General features: G+C 42.9%; 1 protein-coding gene across 2 annotated transcripts in view; it reads left to right on the top strand.

The window, feature by feature from the left end:
• CPAMD8 (C3 and PZP like alpha-2-macroglobulin domain containing 8) overlaps positions 1 to 18,311 on the top strand; it is a 1,208,079-nt gene that overhangs the window by 218,358 nt on the left and 971,410 nt on the right. For both annotated transcript variants that reach the window (XM_086946939.1, XM_086946938.1), the window contains exons 14-18: positions 2,238 to 2,427; positions 5,993 to 6,165; positions 11,497 to 11,646; positions 12,692 to 12,853; positions 17,759 to 17,901. In XM_086946939.1, coding sequence (XP_086803065.1) covers positions 2,238 to 2,427; positions 5,993 to 6,165; positions 11,497 to 11,646; positions 12,692 to 12,853; positions 17,759 to 17,901 — 818 coding nt within the window. The remainder of the gene's footprint in view (positions 1 to 2,237; positions 2,428 to 5,992; positions 6,166 to 11,496; positions 11,647 to 12,691; positions 12,854 to 17,758; positions 17,902 to 18,311) is intronic.

Here is an 18,311-nt window from a genome sequence, read left to right as displayed (position 1 = left end):
TTAGCCAGCGGAACCACCGAGTTCCCGTGCCCCTTATTGCTCCTTGTACTGTGATCATGTCAGCTCTGTGTGGAAGCCCCTGTGACGAACAGATTCTGTCGGACCGGCTCCACTAACTCATTGGTTACATACCCATTCTTATTGACCCTCACAGTATCAGGACACCAAAAGACTAAGAGATGTGGAATCCGGATTCACAAAAGATCTAGATATATGATTACACCGGTACATGGAACCAATGGCGATCAATCTTAAGTGATAGAGAGCCAGGGAGACTTGTGAACAAGAATCTAAAAGCAAGGAGTGGGGTCGGCGAGACATACACAAGAGGGCCATAAAGACTGATTCCTGGACACGAAAGTACTAGAAACAAACACACTGTGCAAGGGTGTAGAGAACCATACTGACCAGTGTGAGGGCAGACCATACATATGGAAACAGACTAGCTAGACAGAGCAATGTTGGCACTTCAGAAACCAAACCTCCAAGAAAAAGAAAGGCCAATTTTCCAACACTGAATCAGATGGAAACTGGGACACATCCAATAAAGTGATACTTGAGGTCCGTTGAACCAGTGAACATATGTGGACCTTCCTATGACTTAACTAATGACAGGCAGCTTTTCTGTAGCTGCTAGGAGTTGGGTAGAGGGCTTCCCCCATCATTCCACCTACGAAACTGATGCACATGGAAAAAAGAAGGCATAAATAACACTTGAATAGGTTAGGTGGAAGGTTATAAGAGCTACACCCACTATCCACAGACCTCAGGCTACAAAACAAATCACTCACACTTCCTCAACCATGGCCATAATATTCAAAGTAACATTTTATTGTGATAGTAAAATTGCCAGAACCTTCAGAGAAAGATTCTTACTTCCAAAAATGCCCTTACTCTCACAAGAATTCCTTTACTTTACAATATACCCATAAAGTTCGAAATAAGCATTTAGCTTCGTGAAATGACAGCATCGAAAGAAAAACCTCCGCCTTTCCAACATGGTACTGGTAATGCTGCATAGAAACATAACTATCTATGTAATACTAACGCTTTGGCTGCTGCCGCCCACCCCATCAGCGACAGCTGCAGTGTGACCCTAAATGCAGCTGAAATGCAGATTGCTGTGATTGCCCTACCAAGATTTAATTTGACACGGTCTGTTTCTTTGTGATAAATGTTTATACCCAGATATCTAATGGTGCCAAACTTCCAAGCCGATGTAGCATCTGGCAGCAATCTACACTGCTCAACTAGTAGCCAATTTTTGCCAATTTATTTTCAAGCAGAGACCTTCTCAAACTCATTTAGCAATGACAGTTGTGCTCTGGTATCTCAGTTGTTGCACATAGAAATATGGTGTCATCAAGCATACAGGGAGACTATTTAGCAGCTGCCACCAACATCCAGTCCACACTCAGGTCCCCTGGCTCCTAGCAAACACACTAAGGGAGCTCGTAATATTCTTATACCTTAAAAGAAGGCTATCACTTTCTATCATACCAATTACGCTTGAAGAAATCCTCTGCCTTTATAACAAGATTAACATTTGAGAAAACTCTCCTACTTTTTAGTATACTCATAGCAGCCAAAGAAACCCTCAAACTTCAAAACAAAACAGATCCATTACATTAAAAGATGGATATTAGCTTTATAACATGGCCTAACTGTCTTCATGAACCCATTTATATCATAGTAGGCAGATCATCTTTAGAGAAGGGCTGCACTTTAAAACATGCCCATAGTTTTCAGAAAACCAGTCTGACTTAAACAAATGCCCATAACTTTCAGAGATGCTATCATATACCACTCAGCTTTAAGAACATTGCTTTAACATAATAATCATCCCATAACATTCAGAGAAGCTATGTAAGTTCATAACAGGCAAATCATTTTAAAGATATCCGTCTAACTCTACCACATTCCGAGAATATTCAAGTAAGCCCTATGGCTTCCCTGTATCCCATAACTTAACTAGGAGGATGACTTTGCAACCGTTTCAAGATCTTAGGAGAATCCTCTTGACTTAGTATCTTCTCTGTCATTCAACAAAAAATTTTGGGCACACATTATTTGTCAACTGTAAGATTGGTTGCAGTGTGAGGTGGGCCAGGCATCCTGCAGAGACCTTGATTCAGGTGACATATTGCAAATAAGAGGCGTGCAACTATATGCACCAGTGATGGTCACATGTAAATTCCCAGGTTAATAAAATATTCTATTTCTCCTCATTTCTAAAGGTTGGTGAAGAGGCCGGCATCGAATTGAAGTCCACCTGTCCCTGTGATTTCACCCTACACTTCGAAGTGGCATCTAGGGGAAACATTGTCCAATCTGGATGGCAACCAGGCAACATCACCCAGCAGCGGAGCAAGAGGGCCACTGTTACCTTTGACAAGAACGTCCATGTCACTCATAGTCCTGGAACAGGTGATGAGCTATAATTTTAAAGTATACTGAATTTTAATCTCCACAAAAGGTATTTTCCACCATGCACAACATAAATGTGAGGGACTTTTTCTCATAAAGCCAAAAAGGGGATTTGATCTCTCAAACCGTGGAACTAGCAAATAAAACCCATTTAGTAGAATTGTCTATTGAGTGGACCGTGGTGGTATTTTATGTAGTCTCATTTGTAGTGTAATTTGATAGACCTTTTGTGAGGTTAGCATATTTCACAGATGAGTGATGATTCATGAACATTACATAAAGTGTGGTGCTTGCAGAAACATTACAATGGCTTCACTGGTGCAGGTGCTGCCTGCACATTGAAGTGATGCCTTGTCTGTGGCTTTTTAAGCAGAGATTGACACTAAATGTGTTCTCTTCTCATTTGCTCATCTGCTTATCGCTGGCACATGCTGTCAGGGGAGTCCAGCCCGTTTCCACGGGAGCGAAGAGGAATCCCCTATACCTCCAGGACACAGAAACAAGAATGTGATAGGAAACACAATCCTGAAAGCTGTCCCCTAAAAGTATGGGGGAAAAATCCAAGGAGTGTCCACCACTCACCCCATACCTTGGGTGAGGACACAGGAAGGAGTACTTCTGGTGGGTGTGGTCCAGGCTGGGAAAAAAGGACATGCACTTATATACTACACATAAGGAATAACAACTCAAAACATTGACATGCGTGGTTGTGTCGCCAAGGACTCTTACCCCAATGAAGTTCACGATGAGAGTAAAGATGAGTTCTTGCTGACAGCAGTTGACCTGTAAGCTAAGACACCAGGCCAGGAAGAGCAGAACTCAAGAACGACTCACACACCACAGACACTCAAGAAAGGGGGGAGGATTAGAGGTGCACTGGCCGGCTCTCCAGGTGCAACAAGGGCAGAGCAGCTACACACTCTAGAGGAGAGACACCCGGCCCGGAATACAATCCGAGCGGAGCGCTCTCTCTCAACAGGAACAAAGTACGTACTTAAAAGGGGCAAGTTCCGTTCAAATGACCCAGGCACTCGGGATTCAAATCTCGAGTCGAACAGAACGCCCGCCAAATGCGTGGGGAATAGCAGGGCGAAACGCGAGCACCCGACAGGTCCAACGAAGGACTCACTGGACTGACGGGTAGAAAAGGGAAGGGAGCAATGCTCGTTGCCAAAGAGGAGGAAAGAGTACAACAAGCAGGGTATCAGGAGCCAAATGCCGAGAGTAGTCAGGAAAGATCAGCGAACGCTGAAGCAAAGCGCGTCTCTCAACCAGGAAGTAGGAAGGGGTTCGGTACCGGAACAGTAAGCCAAGCAAAGGCTACGTTCCTACGCGCCTATTTTCCAGTGCCAGGGAGGGTCTGTAAAGTGTATTGTTTTAGGGATCGTGTGTAAGGGCAAAAGGGGTTTTTATGGACAAACACGCATGTCAATGTCTTCTGGCACTCCCTAGTCTCCGATTCCTAACACATGCCACCTTTGTGGAACACGTGTACTGGGGAAAGCAAGCAAGGTTGACAATGTCCGTCTCCTCACAGAGTCAAGTGCACAGACCACAGCAAGACAGTGTAAGCACTTGCGTACGTTAGCCAGCTCCAGCAGAGTGAAAGAGTCTGCATCTGCCCATTGAGAGAGGGATGGGGTGCCCCATAGGATGGGTGCAGTCAGGAGCATCCTCACAGCTGCACACCATTAAAAAGCATCAGGGGAAGCTGCAGCTCTGTCATGGATAGGTGAACATCGTTTACAACGATGTTTTCACAACGCGGTACCTTTACACCGCGGCTGTGACAACGCAAGTCGTTACCACGACTTGCGCTGGAGGGCGCTCAAGGTCTAAAAATAGTTAATTTACTATCCTAACACCTTCCCTAGGGTCCACGGGGACTGGTGTTAGAATAGTAAATTAAACTATTCGAAATCCGCGCCCCCCCAACGCAAGTCGTGGTAACGACTTGCGTTGTCACGGCCGCGTTGTAAAGGTATGCGTTGTGACGGTACGCGTTGTACCGTCATATATCCTCATGGATATGATGGGGCAGGCACACTTCTTCAGACATAGGCGTTAAGGGACTGTGTCAGAAATGCATTGTTCTGAAACTCCATGCAGTGGGTACAAAGGAATCCACTTTGAGGGTTGTGGGCACATAGTGCCGCATGGGATGCTGAATTTCAGGTTTCTGTCTTGAGTGCAGCAAAAGATATTTTGTATTTCAGTCAAAGAGTGCTGTTATCAAATGCGAATGGGGCTTAGGAACCTGATGGTGCATCTGAGGGCTTTTGTTTAATTTATCACAGTTGGAAGGGCATACATTTTGTCTCCCATAAAATAAATCTTTTTGTTGCCTTCATCAGTAGCAATATAGCGTCTTTTAGAGAAGGCCGACTTGCACTGCCACACTTTCAAGTGGGAGGCATAGCAAAATATTAAGGGCAAATCATCCATAATGTAAGAACTACATTCTTTGTACAGTCCAAATCACCCATAAAACATCCACTATTGCGTTAGGTGACTGAGCCGAACTTGATATTTGGCCTGGGCTGAGTTTGCAGAGTGACCAAAACCCCTGCCACGCTACGCAGAGTTCCGCAAGCGGCGGAGTGCGTTAGATCCCTCCATTCATGCAGATTTTTAGCGCCGGGTGTTTGACCCGTGCTGGAAAATCAGCACAAACTGCTCCATGCATTGTGCAAAAAGTCGCTGCTTCTTTCTGCCGCTTGAGTAGATTTTCTACTCGAGTGGCAGCTTCCTCTACACGAACAGATGGTTTCTCACCATCCCCAACCCCCCGCGTTGGGAAATCTCACTGGGAGGTGGTCTAGCATTGGATTTTCTTCACCCGCCAACTTAACATTGGTGTGCATGAGCGAGGAAAAAACTCTGTGTGCTCCGCGGAGTGCAAGGTGAGGAAAACTCAGCAAACAGAGCGGAGTTTGTCGCCCAGGCCTACTTTATATGTAGTCATCTGTTAGGCAGCTGAGCCTACATCTACCTAATTGTGGTCTGAATTACACTGTCTGCATCTGAGAGTTAATTTAATTTACCGCATAACCAGCGCTTAATATGTAAATGAATGTGTGCCTGTGCCCAAATCTCTGCTCAGATGCCTATGGCCGGTGACATAATAATATCTCTGTGTGATAAATACCAAAGCTGTATCGTCTTCAGTTCAACTCTGGCCTCTTAATCCACTACCAGACACTTCCTCTCCCTTTATCTCACTTTTGCTCATTTCTGCTTTCTCTTTTGTGACGGTTTTTCCGTCTTTCTCTTTTTCCATATTTCCGATTTGTGTGCTTTATCCACTTCTCCTCTGAATAAATGTCTAATGTGGAAAGATAATTGCTCAAATTAAGCTCACTGTTTAACACAAAAATGTTTTTAAAGGAAATCATTGCTGACTGTATTACTTTTGACTGCACAAGGTAATCTTTCCTCTGAATAGTGTTTTTTCCAAGTGTCACACTCCATTTTACAACCATGTTCTTTCATTTAGCAATACTTTTCAGATCACTGTAATTCTGCAATGTTGTAATGTATGTGTCTTTTACAATTTTCCTTTCAGCCTCTACCAAATCTCCGGCAGGGGAGGTTGAAATATGCATGACATTTTTGCGTTTCCAGGTGACATACAACATGGCTCCCCTGAGTCGGCTGTTGGTCTACTATGTGAAGGACAACGGAGAAGGGGTCACAGACAGTGTGCAACTACAAGTTAAACTTTCGTTTGAAAACCAGGTACTAATGCGTGAGGCATCCTATGCCATCTATTCTTGGCTCACACAGTGTAATTTCCAGTGTTACAGTAACTGGCAGATCCTCACTTTTGTGATACTGCAGGAAGTTGGCTCTGTATATACTATACCAAAGGAAGGTATAGTGTGCACAGAGTCCATTTGATCCCCAAAGGCTTACAGAGGTAAAAGTAGACAATACCTTACTCTCTTTTTGTGGTAGTGTGGGCGAGCAGTAAGGCTTTATCAGAGGGTAGTGTTCAGCATTTATTGTACACACTCAAGCAAGAAATTATCTCTCACCCTCAAAGACTGAATCCAGACCTATTGTTTTGTATAAAAATATTTTTTGCTGTATTTTATTTTTAGAACCAAGCCAGACTTGGTGCAGGTAAGTAAAATAGCACTATTCTGATATACTACAGTTGAATGCAGTTGGATTTGTAACAGGTAGGTCAAATGTTCAGAAACAGTTAAAATTACTTTTTAGTTACTTTGCGATTACTTTGTGATTACTTTTAGATGACTTTTCAGATTACTCTTCCTACTGTGTGATATGCCTAGAAATCACACTGGGACATTTCCTAGATAAAAGGTAAGTAAGCCAGTTTTTGTAAACACCCAGTTTCTTAGGTTCTCATACAATTTCCCACTCCACACCAAACTTTTTTCACAGAAAAGCAGTCAATGCAATCCTACCGGAGGCCGGGTGCAGGATCGTCATCTGAAGCCCTGTTGATTTCAATGGGGAATCTCCGGTCAGAACAAACACTGCAGGCTTGGGCACGAAGTTCTTCTGGAGGTCACCACTGGCTGGAGATGTAAGTTGGGATGTTGTGGTATGCTGGGACACTGCCGGTTGGGCCACCCAAGGCCGTGGGGTGTCGGGTGCAGGGGTGTCTTTTGGTGTCGGGTTTTCCTTACCGGCTCCAGTCGCGGTCCGGGGGACCCTCCAGATAGGGACTGCAGTCGTTGTCTGGAAGTTTAACAACTGTATTGCGGGATTTGATTGTCAAGATACATAAAGTGAACATTTGAAATTAAAGAAGAAGATTTTCGGCCACTACACTTTTCGAACTCTTGGACATTACTGTCATTGCGCAGGCTAAAGACTGATTGTATATATATATATATATATATATCTCCACGCTTCCCAAGTGCCTCCTCGCACAAACAGGAACACAGACTCAAGGTACGCTGGTGTCAGATTTTATTTTATTTTATATTATAATAGTAGTTTCAAAAATTCCCAATCTGCCCCTGCACTCAGGATGAGTGCATCACTTCGCGAGGTGGGAACTCGCGTACTGCAAAGCAACTCATTTCTAAAATTGCGGGTGCATCCGTTCGCGAGGTAGGAACTCGAGTGCCGCAAAGCAACTTAATTTCTAAAATTACAGAGCACTCACAAGGTCTTTTTAAGTATTTATTTATGACACGTTTCGGCATTTCGCCTTCCTCAGATGCCTTAGACTGCTTTCAACTTGGTACATCACATATCTGTGATTAAAATACCATGTCGACCATTGTCATTGGTCGGCCCTCGGCCAATAAGAGAACCAATTTTAAATGACTATTTCACGGCTTGACTTCCCTTTCAACATCGCTGTGCCATTCACAATCTAATGAGTCTTCATAAGGGCTCCAATGCTCCAGTAACAATAAACCCAGATGGGCTGACTTGAATGCAAGTGACATTGTCCCTTGGGCAATGATAACCGCTGATTCAATTTTAAATTAATTAAAGTCCCCCAAAATTTCACTTGAATAGTCATTCCACCTTCGTATGGAATTTATATATATACACATTTTTAAAATAAGTTCATTTATTTTCTTATTTAGGGGAGACCTACCCCCCAACACCCCTATTTTTGTTGCTGAATTATAATTTTTTATCTTACTGGAAGTTAAAACCCCCATCCCCCGTTTTTTTAATTACTTGTGCCATCCCATAACCTTACCTACTCCTCAACTCTAAAGCACCTAAGCCCTAAAATACCCTTAGCACCCTACCAACTCCTAAACCCTACAAATAACCTTACGACCTTTAATCTTATCCACCCCTAATCATAAAAGTGCCCTTACCACACTACACCCCTATAGCCTGAAAGGACCCTTACCAACTTATGCCCCTTCCCACCCCAAATCCTAAAAATACCCTTACCATCCTATGCCCCTACTCATCCCTATGGCCTAAAACACCCTCACCACCCTATACCCCTACCCATCCCTAACCCTATAAACACCCTTACAATCCGATGCCCTAACCCACCCCTTCACCCAAAAAACACCCTTGCCTTAACTACACTTACCTTGTGTGGTAAAAGTGTATGTGTGGTAATGGCATGCATGGCAAATGATGCGTGGTACAGTGTGTTTCCCTGTTATGACCCCCTCCAACCTTCTGTCCGCCAAAAAAGCATTTAACAAAGCCAAATAGTAGGTGCATACCCAAGATTCATTTGGATTTGTCAATGCTCTTTTAGACATACTGCATATGCTGTATATCTTGCATGGCATAAAAAGGGAAAACAAGTGCTATGATGAGGTCAATGCTGCCTGCGTTATAGCACTTGTTTTTTTTTACTCTAAGCCTTGGCTGCTGTGCAGCATATCTAATAAAACATTGACAAAGCCAATAGATCTTGCAAAGGTGAAACCAATTGGCTTTGCCCATGCTAGTTACTGTAGCGACACATGTGCCTTTAGGTTTGGCCAGGGCAGCAAGCTGCCTCAATTAGTGAATTAGGTAGCTAAAAAATGCCCCACATTTGAAAAATAGGGCAGTTTTGAATGTGTAAAGACAAACTGTTTGTGTTTTCAAGGTATGGAACACTCAATGTATTTGTGCCTCCTGCAGGTTGTTCTTGTGATAATATCAGGGAAATGACAAGTAAAAACCAGCCCACCAGCCCATAAAACAGGCCACAAATAGCTCAAAATAAAGGCCCATAAAACCAGCCTTATTTACCCACAGACCAGTGGACTTGTGTCTTCCTTGCAGCCCGTTGACATGTTAATGCATTTAACACCAATGGCAAGTCCTTTCAAACAAAGGGACAGAGGAAAAGGGCATGTAAGGTGTTAAATGCATTAGCATATTTAATTTATTTATTTGAGAGGGGCCTCATTACACTGCCAGCCTGAGAAGTCCCTTCAGAATTTTAATGAGACCCCAGCAGGTTCTCTTTTAGACTGGATTCCCCTTTCGAGAAAGTGCTTATGATTGCGTAGCAACTGTTCTATGATTGATTTAAATAATTTTTTGGAGTCATGTCTCTTTTCTTGTAAATAGTCACAATTGTAACCTGTATAGTTCACCTAAATCTACACACGTTGTTTCTTTGGTTACTTCACAAATCACTGGGGACACATTGCACCTTATATATTGTAGTATATGTTGTAGTCGAAAGCATTGTTGATTTCTTTCAATCAAAGATTTACATAAAAGAATGGTTTGATACGGACTTAATTGTGTCTCTTCTCTTTGCCACCCTGTTTCTAATAGTGGGATAGGCATTAAGTGCCCGATTTATTGTAGACTTAACTAGTGATATGCCACAGGAAGAATTATAGAGCACAACAGTCACTACACTAGTGGATTTTAGAGCTGCAAAACAGACATTATAAACACACATTAGTATATGGCGAAGTTTGAATATATTTTTAGGATGCAGTGGAAAGTGTAATAACCTTTGTGGAGCTTCAAGTGCAAAAGCAGTGCGTTTCAACCTTTGCAGCCTGCCTTGAAAAGCTTGACTAATCAAGTCATTGCTCCTCCTTTTGGGAATTCACAAGTGACCCATTGAGGTGAGATGGGAGGAGAAATCCACTGGTAATGAAGAGAAGACCCTGATGATCTATTTGTCATTCCACCAAATAGAAATGTCAACTTGTATTCTACTGGCCGCCAATGAAGAGGGCAAAGTGCAGGCATATGAAGATCTCTGTGTATCTCTGTCCATGCACGGCTTGCGCAGGATCAATCTGTGGGAGGGATGCCATGGCAGGAATTGTTTAACGTCACCCATACACCAGGCGACTAAGTCTCTCACGTCTGGACTGAAAAAAGAAAACAGATCAGGAGAGACCTCAGTTAATCAAATATTATAAAACACGTGTCTTTACTGTTTGTGAGATTATTGTTAGATTGTCCTTTGTCCCGCCTGTGGCCCTGACTTCACCGATGGGAGTACCTGATGGATTGAGCTGCAATGTCCAGATGTCTATTGCTCATCCCGAACCCGGTCCTCTGAACACCATTTCCGTTTAGAATGGCAGAGATCACAGAGTCTGCTTTGTGACTTGGGCGAGAGTCACCTCGAAGAAGATCAAGTAAATTACTCTCTTCTGTATAAAGATGCAACCATATTATCAGAACTTGCTTCTACAGTTTGATAGTTGGTCAAATCTGGTTGGTCTAAATAACGATTCAGTATTAGTAGGATCACATCAGCTTTTGGGGTAGGGGGAAAGCCACAAGTTTGACAGGAAATAAAACACTTTGCTTCGATGCAAGACAAACGTAGATGTGCAAATACCATCATCTAAAAGTATAAATTCATTTAGTATTCATAAAAACTGACTTGCACTCAGGGGTTTGCGCACATGTAGTTACACCAATATGATGTCACATGAACTGAGGATCAGGTGGTGTAATGTTCTTCCGATGGCTCCTACTCCGTTGAAGTATTCTGTCGACGGAGAAAATGTGGGCTCCTTCACCAGAATACTTAAGAGCTATTTTCTCAAAATGAGGCTGGCACTCTGAAAGTTTGGTGGGTAGGATACTCCATCATGTTTGCAGTGGAGTACTCTGTCTGCCACACTTTAATGTGGGCCCTATCTTTTTGCATATTAATATATATGTGACAAAATCCAGTCTAACCATGTCACAAATAATACACTAACATTTGTCATTATGTATTAAGCAAAACAATTTAAAAGCACTGTGTGAAAAAGTAAGTGCATCTTAATAGTTCCGTTTCGTCTGGAACCCCCTTTGGTTGAAACACCTTGAAGCCTTTTCCGTAAGAGTTAATCAGTCTTTCACATCACCTATGAGAATTTTGTCCCAGTCCTTCCAAAACTGCTTAAGCTTGAGGGCATTTGATTATGCACAACTCTCTTTATCACAGGTGAGATTACATATCACTTTACCATTGACATTATTGAATTGACGGCTTCACTATGGATACTATATAATTTCTTTATTGACAAAAAAATTGCTGTTTAGTGATGTTTTGTTTATGTCTTTCTTGTTCTACTTTGTGTTGTTTCTCACACATGGGACTGTTCTCCAGACCGTGACAATATGTTCCTTTCTACATGACAGGTCGTGCTTTCTCTCTCATCCAATGAATCTCGGCCTGGAGATCTTGTTGACATTGAGGTGAAAGCTGCCAAGGGAAGCTGTGTCTGTGTCGCCACAGTGGATAAGAGTGTCTACCTCCTCAGAGCTGGTTTCCAGCTCACCCCTGAAAAGGTGAGGCCCGGCCAGAGCCACAGCGAGGAATACAGGTTTTGAGATGATACTGCTCACTTCAACTACTCCTCAGTGCCTGCACCAACCTCCCGGTTTATACATTCACACTGGCAAAAAAGCAAACCAACCTGATGATTAATATGCACTCGAGTCATCCACACATGCGGCATCAAGCAAGTTCACCTATGCGCCATGACAGTACAGTTGCGGCACCTTGATGACCTAAATGCATACATAGGAGTCATGACATGACAATTTTTTTTTTAAACTATTGATACCCATCTTGGAGAGGTACATTTAAAACAAAAACGTTCTTGTGTATGTAATGTCCCACTGAAAATGTTTAAAATTCCCTGTAAATTTGCAAATTCAATTAAGTCCTGGAAGGCTAAAGGGATGATTAAAAATGAACGGAATGAGAAGGATAATTATTGTTCCTGTTTCCCCTTGGTCAATATGTTTTAGTCGCTAAATGACCCTGTCCGGGTTTCCTGGCCTTCTTTGGGACCTGGATTCATATTATATTCACAAAGTCACTCATATGTAACGCCTACTGTGCTCACTTTCACAAAACGATCATGCGTTGCATGCTGTAATACGTGCATATTGTTGTTGAAGTAATAGGCGAGTCCCTAGTTGTTGGAAATGATGGCCCCATGGAGGGTGCAGCCTTGGCCCCACCATAATAGTCACACATTGGTCAAAGGGAAAGCCCTTCTGTGATCCTATTGTTGGTACCCTATCCCTGCCAGACAGCTCATGTTTTTAATCATGCCACACATCTTCACTAACAGGCCACACCTCCTCTTTAGCTGCAACTAGTCCTTCACCCCTAAACTGCACGTCTCTGCAGGCCAACAACTGCATGGTGAAGGCATACCATTTTTTATAGGAACATATTTTCTATGATCCACTTCTTTTCTCAACACACTCTACGATGGAACGCCATACCCTCTCTACCATTTCATATCACCTTCGTATTGGAAATATGGTAACTCCATCTTTCAAATATTGTGATCGGTACCGCTTTACAATGTTTTTTCAGATTTTCAAAGACCTGTTAAATTATGATGTTTCTGATGCCTTTGGGACACCTAAAGAAGATGGCCATTTTTGGTGGCCTGGGCTCACATCTCGCCGTCGCAGACGCTCCTCTGTGTTTCCCTGGCATTGGGATATCACCAAGGATGCTCGCTTTGCATTTACGGTAAGAAAAAAGAACGAAACCTCCAGGTTAGCCGTCTTAATCTGCTTTGTCTTACGTTGCAGTGCATGTGATTCTCAATAAAATAAGTCAAGCTGTCGGAACGTAGTACAACAGTTGCTCAAAGCCATGTTACAGAATCAGTTTTTCCTAAAGGAATATGGTCGGGCAGAGCTTTGCTTGATTATGGTTTTACAGAAAGCATTTCAGTTTCAATCAGTGAGGGGAAATGATATAGCTATTCCTGAAACACACTCTACACATACATTGCTGATGGTTTGTAGCTTGTTTGTGACAGAATTTATCTAATTGCTATTTGAGCACCTGGATGTTTTGAATATCAAAGGCTGCTTTCCATGTTTGTTCAGAGTGTTTAATATTTTAAATAGCAACTTTTTTCCCTATCTTCTAATGAATAATGTTTTTATTTGTTTGTGAATATTGGCGCTGTTAGTTATTGTTTTTATCATATTTATTATCAATATTATTTTTTTGTTTTTTGTACTTTGTACTTGACGCTCAAAGGTAAATTTACATGTGCAAATTTATGTGCAAAGGTACTTTTGCACATGTAGTGTAAATCTACACTTTTTTTGCTATTCACCATTTTGGAATGAAGTTACACGAAAGTGTACACATACATGTCTGCACCCTATGAAACCTGGGGGGTGGAGAATCTAAAACAGAATTTTCTAGTGTAAAGTTACTACTAGTAAGCTTTTCACACATAGGCAGAACAATCCATTTGTAAATATTTTTAAGGTTTTTGTTAAAAACCTTGTCCTAAATAACATATAAATATGTGTACAGCAGTAAAGTAAGTCGGTCTCCCATCTTTTTTTGGTCGGTAGTGGCACCCTCATCCAACACAACGCCACCGTACGTTTGGCAGTCAGCAGGGCTAAGTCAGCCAGTCTACGCAACACCACCGGTAGTGGTTTGGAGTAACCAAGCAGTGCCATGGCCGGGTCAGGCTGAACATCCACCGCTAGAATCCGGCCCAATTCGGAGAATACCTCCGTCCAGAATCTCTGTATTCCTGGGCAGGACCAAGCCATATGTAGGAAGTCCGCGCTCGGGAGATGACAGCGTTCGCACTCCGCGGATCCTCTCAGACCATACCTATGCAGTCTCTCCGGAGTGTAATATACGCGCTGCAAGTACTTGAAGTGAATGAGCCTGTGCCTACTATTCAAAGAAATGTTTCTGGTCCTGTTACAGCAATAACTCCAGAACTCGTCAGTAATTTGCGTCTGGAGATCTACCTGCCAAGCCGCTCTCGCCCTAGACTGTAGTCCACACCTATGACGGTCCCACATTTTCTTAAGTCTAGACACCAGTTTACCCGAGGCCGGGTTCTTAATAACATAGGTGAGTTCCGGTACCTCCGGAGGTTCAGCCAGCTCCGGACCGAGCAGTTCCAGCAGGGTACTGCGTACCCTATGGTACTGGAAGCTATGTAGCAGCGACTTCCCTGACAGTGATTGCAAGACCTGGGGGAGAGTTTTCATTGTGCCGTCAAGAAACAGGTCTCCCACTTTGGTGATGCCCAGCTCCTGTAGAGCCTTCACGACCCCTCTCTCCGCCAGGGGGGGTATCCACATGGCCCACTCCAGAGACATGAGGGGAGAGTATAGCCTCTCACCTTCTTGCTGTCTAAGCAATTCATGCCATGCATGATTCGTAGCTCTGATGGAGTCGAGCACCCCAGTTCTACGGTCCACCGGGTGACAAATCGTCGCCGGGAGCGGGACCGGGTCCGCAAACAGCCGTTCCAATTTTACATGCGGTATATCGGGGTTACCATGAATCCACGTGTGGAGATGAGACGCCTGGGCTATTCGATAATATTGTTCGAGGTCCGGCGCGCCCAGACCTCCCTGCTCATAGGGAAGGGTCCAAATCTTCCACTGGACTCTGGGCTGTTTACCACCCCACGCCAGCCTGATGAGGACCTGCGTGAGGTGTCGAAAGAACGACCGAGGCAGGATCACCGGTATGTTATTAAAAAGAAACAAGAACCGAGGCAGCACCACCATTTTCATAATCGCAATTCGCCCCATTAGCGACAGAGGCAGTCTGCACCAGACCTCCACATCGTCCACCAGCTTACTGTAAGCTCTACCATAGTTTTCACGGACCAGTAACTCAGGGTCAGTGTGCAGACGAATCCCCAAGTACCGTATGGAGTCCGTAGTCCACTGCAACGGGTACTCCGCAACAAAAAGTATGTTATTTTTTTTAAGTGAGGTATTTTTATAAAATATAAAATATTTAATTGTTGATTTAATATAACATTGAACACTAAAACAATTATTTGTACATATATATATATACATATATATATATATACATACATACACACATGTATGTATATAAATATAAAATATTCAAAATCATTTTATTTACTACACCTGTTTTTATAAAGGTCAGTGATACACAAAGTACAGCCCGGGGTACTCATCTGGCCCTCCTGACAATTACATGTGGTCCCCCGGTCAACAATAGTTCTGGGCTAACTAACATTGAGAAATGTGTTAAATATAGGGGCAAACATTTATTTACAGTTTAACTGATGTTAAAGGAAGGAACTAAGGTGTCATCCACCACTTAAATTTAGGAACACCTTCATTGTGCAACAAACATGTGAACATTTGACAAAGCCTCTTCCAAATTCAATAAGTGCATTTCATTAACATGCAGAAGAGCACATTAGATCATATCAGTACATTGAGAAATATTTTTTTAAGTGATAGTTTGCAAACATGAATTTATAAACATTCATGCTTCCCCTCCAACTGGCAACAATGGATATAGTGAACAAAAAGGCAAGTCAGTTGTTATGTTTACCATCTGAGTGGCCAGGGTTCCTATTATACATGGATAACATTATAGTTTATCAAATAAAACAGAAGGGAAAGATTCGTACAGTGCCCATCCTAAATTCATGTATTTCGTGGTCCTCTTATCTGTGATAATGAATAAATAGAAGGCAAAGTGAAATAAAACAATTGCCTAGAATCACACAATTTTGTCAAGTCGGGAAGCCGGGATTGATCACAGGTTTTCTGATTTCATAGTGTGGAATTCAGCCTTTATATGTACATGCTTTGCTTCCACTATGCCCATGTTACAACCCCTCACCACATGCCATCAATGCGGCTCTCGATCACACGGCAGGCTATATCTTTTGGCCCTTGAAAAATGTTTGCGAGTACCTGTGCTATAGGGCGTTATTTTAAATCACTGCCTCCATTATTTTCTATGAGCGTGTGTTGCAGTACCTGTGAGTGACCATCTGTGGTGGTAGATTTACTTTAAGGTTGGGGTGGACTACGTTATGACTATAGTAACTTTAGAAATGCAGTTTGTAAGCAGCAATGGCATTACTCTTTTCTGAGTGGGTGTTTGTATTAGGATGGCCCTTCCAAGGGCCCCTCCTTACCACTCCTCAAACTGCTCCTATTTTGTAGTAAGTATTCCCCATGTCCCTTACACATTTACTACTAAGTATTTAACTTTTATGTGTAGAGATCTCCCTATAGAAAAGACTGAAAAAGGTGGTGGTGGGGATTTATTCCTGTAGGTTAGTGAAATGCATCTTGTAGTAGGTTCCACTACTGCTGTACTGTTTTATGTACTACAAAATGCAGGTTGTGAATCACTCCATCTGTGTTTTCTTGTTATTACTTTGTAACATCCATTTCCGTTTTTGTTTAAATTATGAGGGCATTGTCAACATTGCAAAGATCCTGGAATTATCCTCTGCATGTGCCATACGTTTATTTTGCTTTAAGTAGGACCTACTGGGTTGTGAAGCATGGAGTGGGGGCAAGGAGGTCTATGAGGAGGCTAAATGGGGTGGGCTCCCTGGGACACAGTGAGCTGGGGGCGGGGATGGGGTCCCTGGGTTCTATAAAAGCCCCGGGAGGGGTGCTGCGCGCCCTCTTCTCTTTTAATTAAAGCGATGGCTCCAGGGGATGAGGTCCCTGGGGCCTTATTAAGGCTCAGGCAGGGGAGCTGTGTGGCCACTTCCCTTTTTAAACAAAATTGAAATCGGCCAAGGGGGATGTGGCCTTTCAAGGCTCGGGATGGAGAGACCTTGCGGACCTGCTCCCCTTTTTTACGATTTTGGCCCTGAGGGTTGGGGTTCCCAGGGTCTAACAAGGCCCCTGGGGGCACACCCCTCCCCTAATTAATATACCCGGCTCTGGGGGATGGAGTCCGCAGGGCCCAAAATGGGCTCAGGGATGGGGGGCCTACTCACACCCCATCATCATGTATTTAATAAAGTGAATGGCATGAGATATTTTATGTAACTGCACGAGTTACAAACACTCCACTCGTCAATGCACACAATTAAAACTTTTTTTTTTAAATGTAACAAGACTCATTTTTCCAATCTAAGCTATATTTTTGAATGCTACAAAACTACAGTAACTGATATATAACTGCTTTCTTATGCTAAGTGTGCAGGGAAATACAATGGACATATCATTCAATGCTATGGTCCTGTTTGGCATACAGCCAACTCTGCCCTGTATTCAATTGGAAGAAACAACTTTTCCATGTTAAAGTGTCCCCTAATCTTCTTCTAGACAAGACTCCGTGGCCCCCTTTCTTAGCTCGTTATTCCATTTCCCCATCACTGGATAGCAGCAGTCTCAACCTTGGTCAGAATGACTCTTGCCTACTCTGATGCTCCCTTTATTCTCTGAAGGCTCTCCAACTCCCCATTGCATGAGAAACATCACCTGGGACTCAACGTCTTGACATTTATTTTTTTTCTAAATAATACATTTTTTCAATATTTTGTCCTATAGTATTTGATATTTTGTTGTTCAATATTTTGTCTGACAGACAATATTTATAGGTGTATGAGGAATATGTATTATTTTTATTATCTAGGAAACCGGCCTTGTCGTAATGACTGATGTGGTAAGTTTGAACCACAAGCAAAACGGAGGTATGTACACTGACGAGGCCGTGCCTGCATTCCAACCACATACAGGAACTCTGACCGCCACCATGAACTCAAAGCTTATGCCCAGGTAGAGTGTGAACTGTGTCATTTGTCCTTGCTAAAGAGTGCCTTTCAAATACCGTGTTCTACTTATATTTCAACTGATTCTCAGTGCTTGCTCATGTACTGTTGTACTTAGGGATGTCCTTAATGTATACTGTACATATTAAACGGTTTACTAAAATGATTAAAAGGGTTCTCAAATGCAACAAGCAATGGTGGGGATGGTACTCATACCCTTGAGGGGGTGAGCTCTTTTAGTGACTGTAGAGTACTCTGACTAGTGCAAACAGGCGCACACATTTATATGTACCGTTAGGCACCATAGGACCCAATTGGCCTCTAGAACAAAGGGAGAAATGTGTCTCCTCCCCTAGCGAAGCCGTTCAGAGACCGTAAACGTGGAGCATTTCGTGCAGGCACCTTCACGTTATAGAA

Source organism: Lissotriton vulgaris, chromosome 12 (genome assembly GCF_964263255.1).
Source record: "Lissotriton vulgaris chromosome 12, aLisVul1.2, whole genome shotgun sequence".
Lineage (NCBI taxonomy): Eukaryota > Metazoa > Chordata > Amphibia > Caudata > Salamandridae > Lissotriton > Lissotriton vulgaris.
This window is presented reverse-complemented; position numbering and strand designations above follow the sequence as displayed.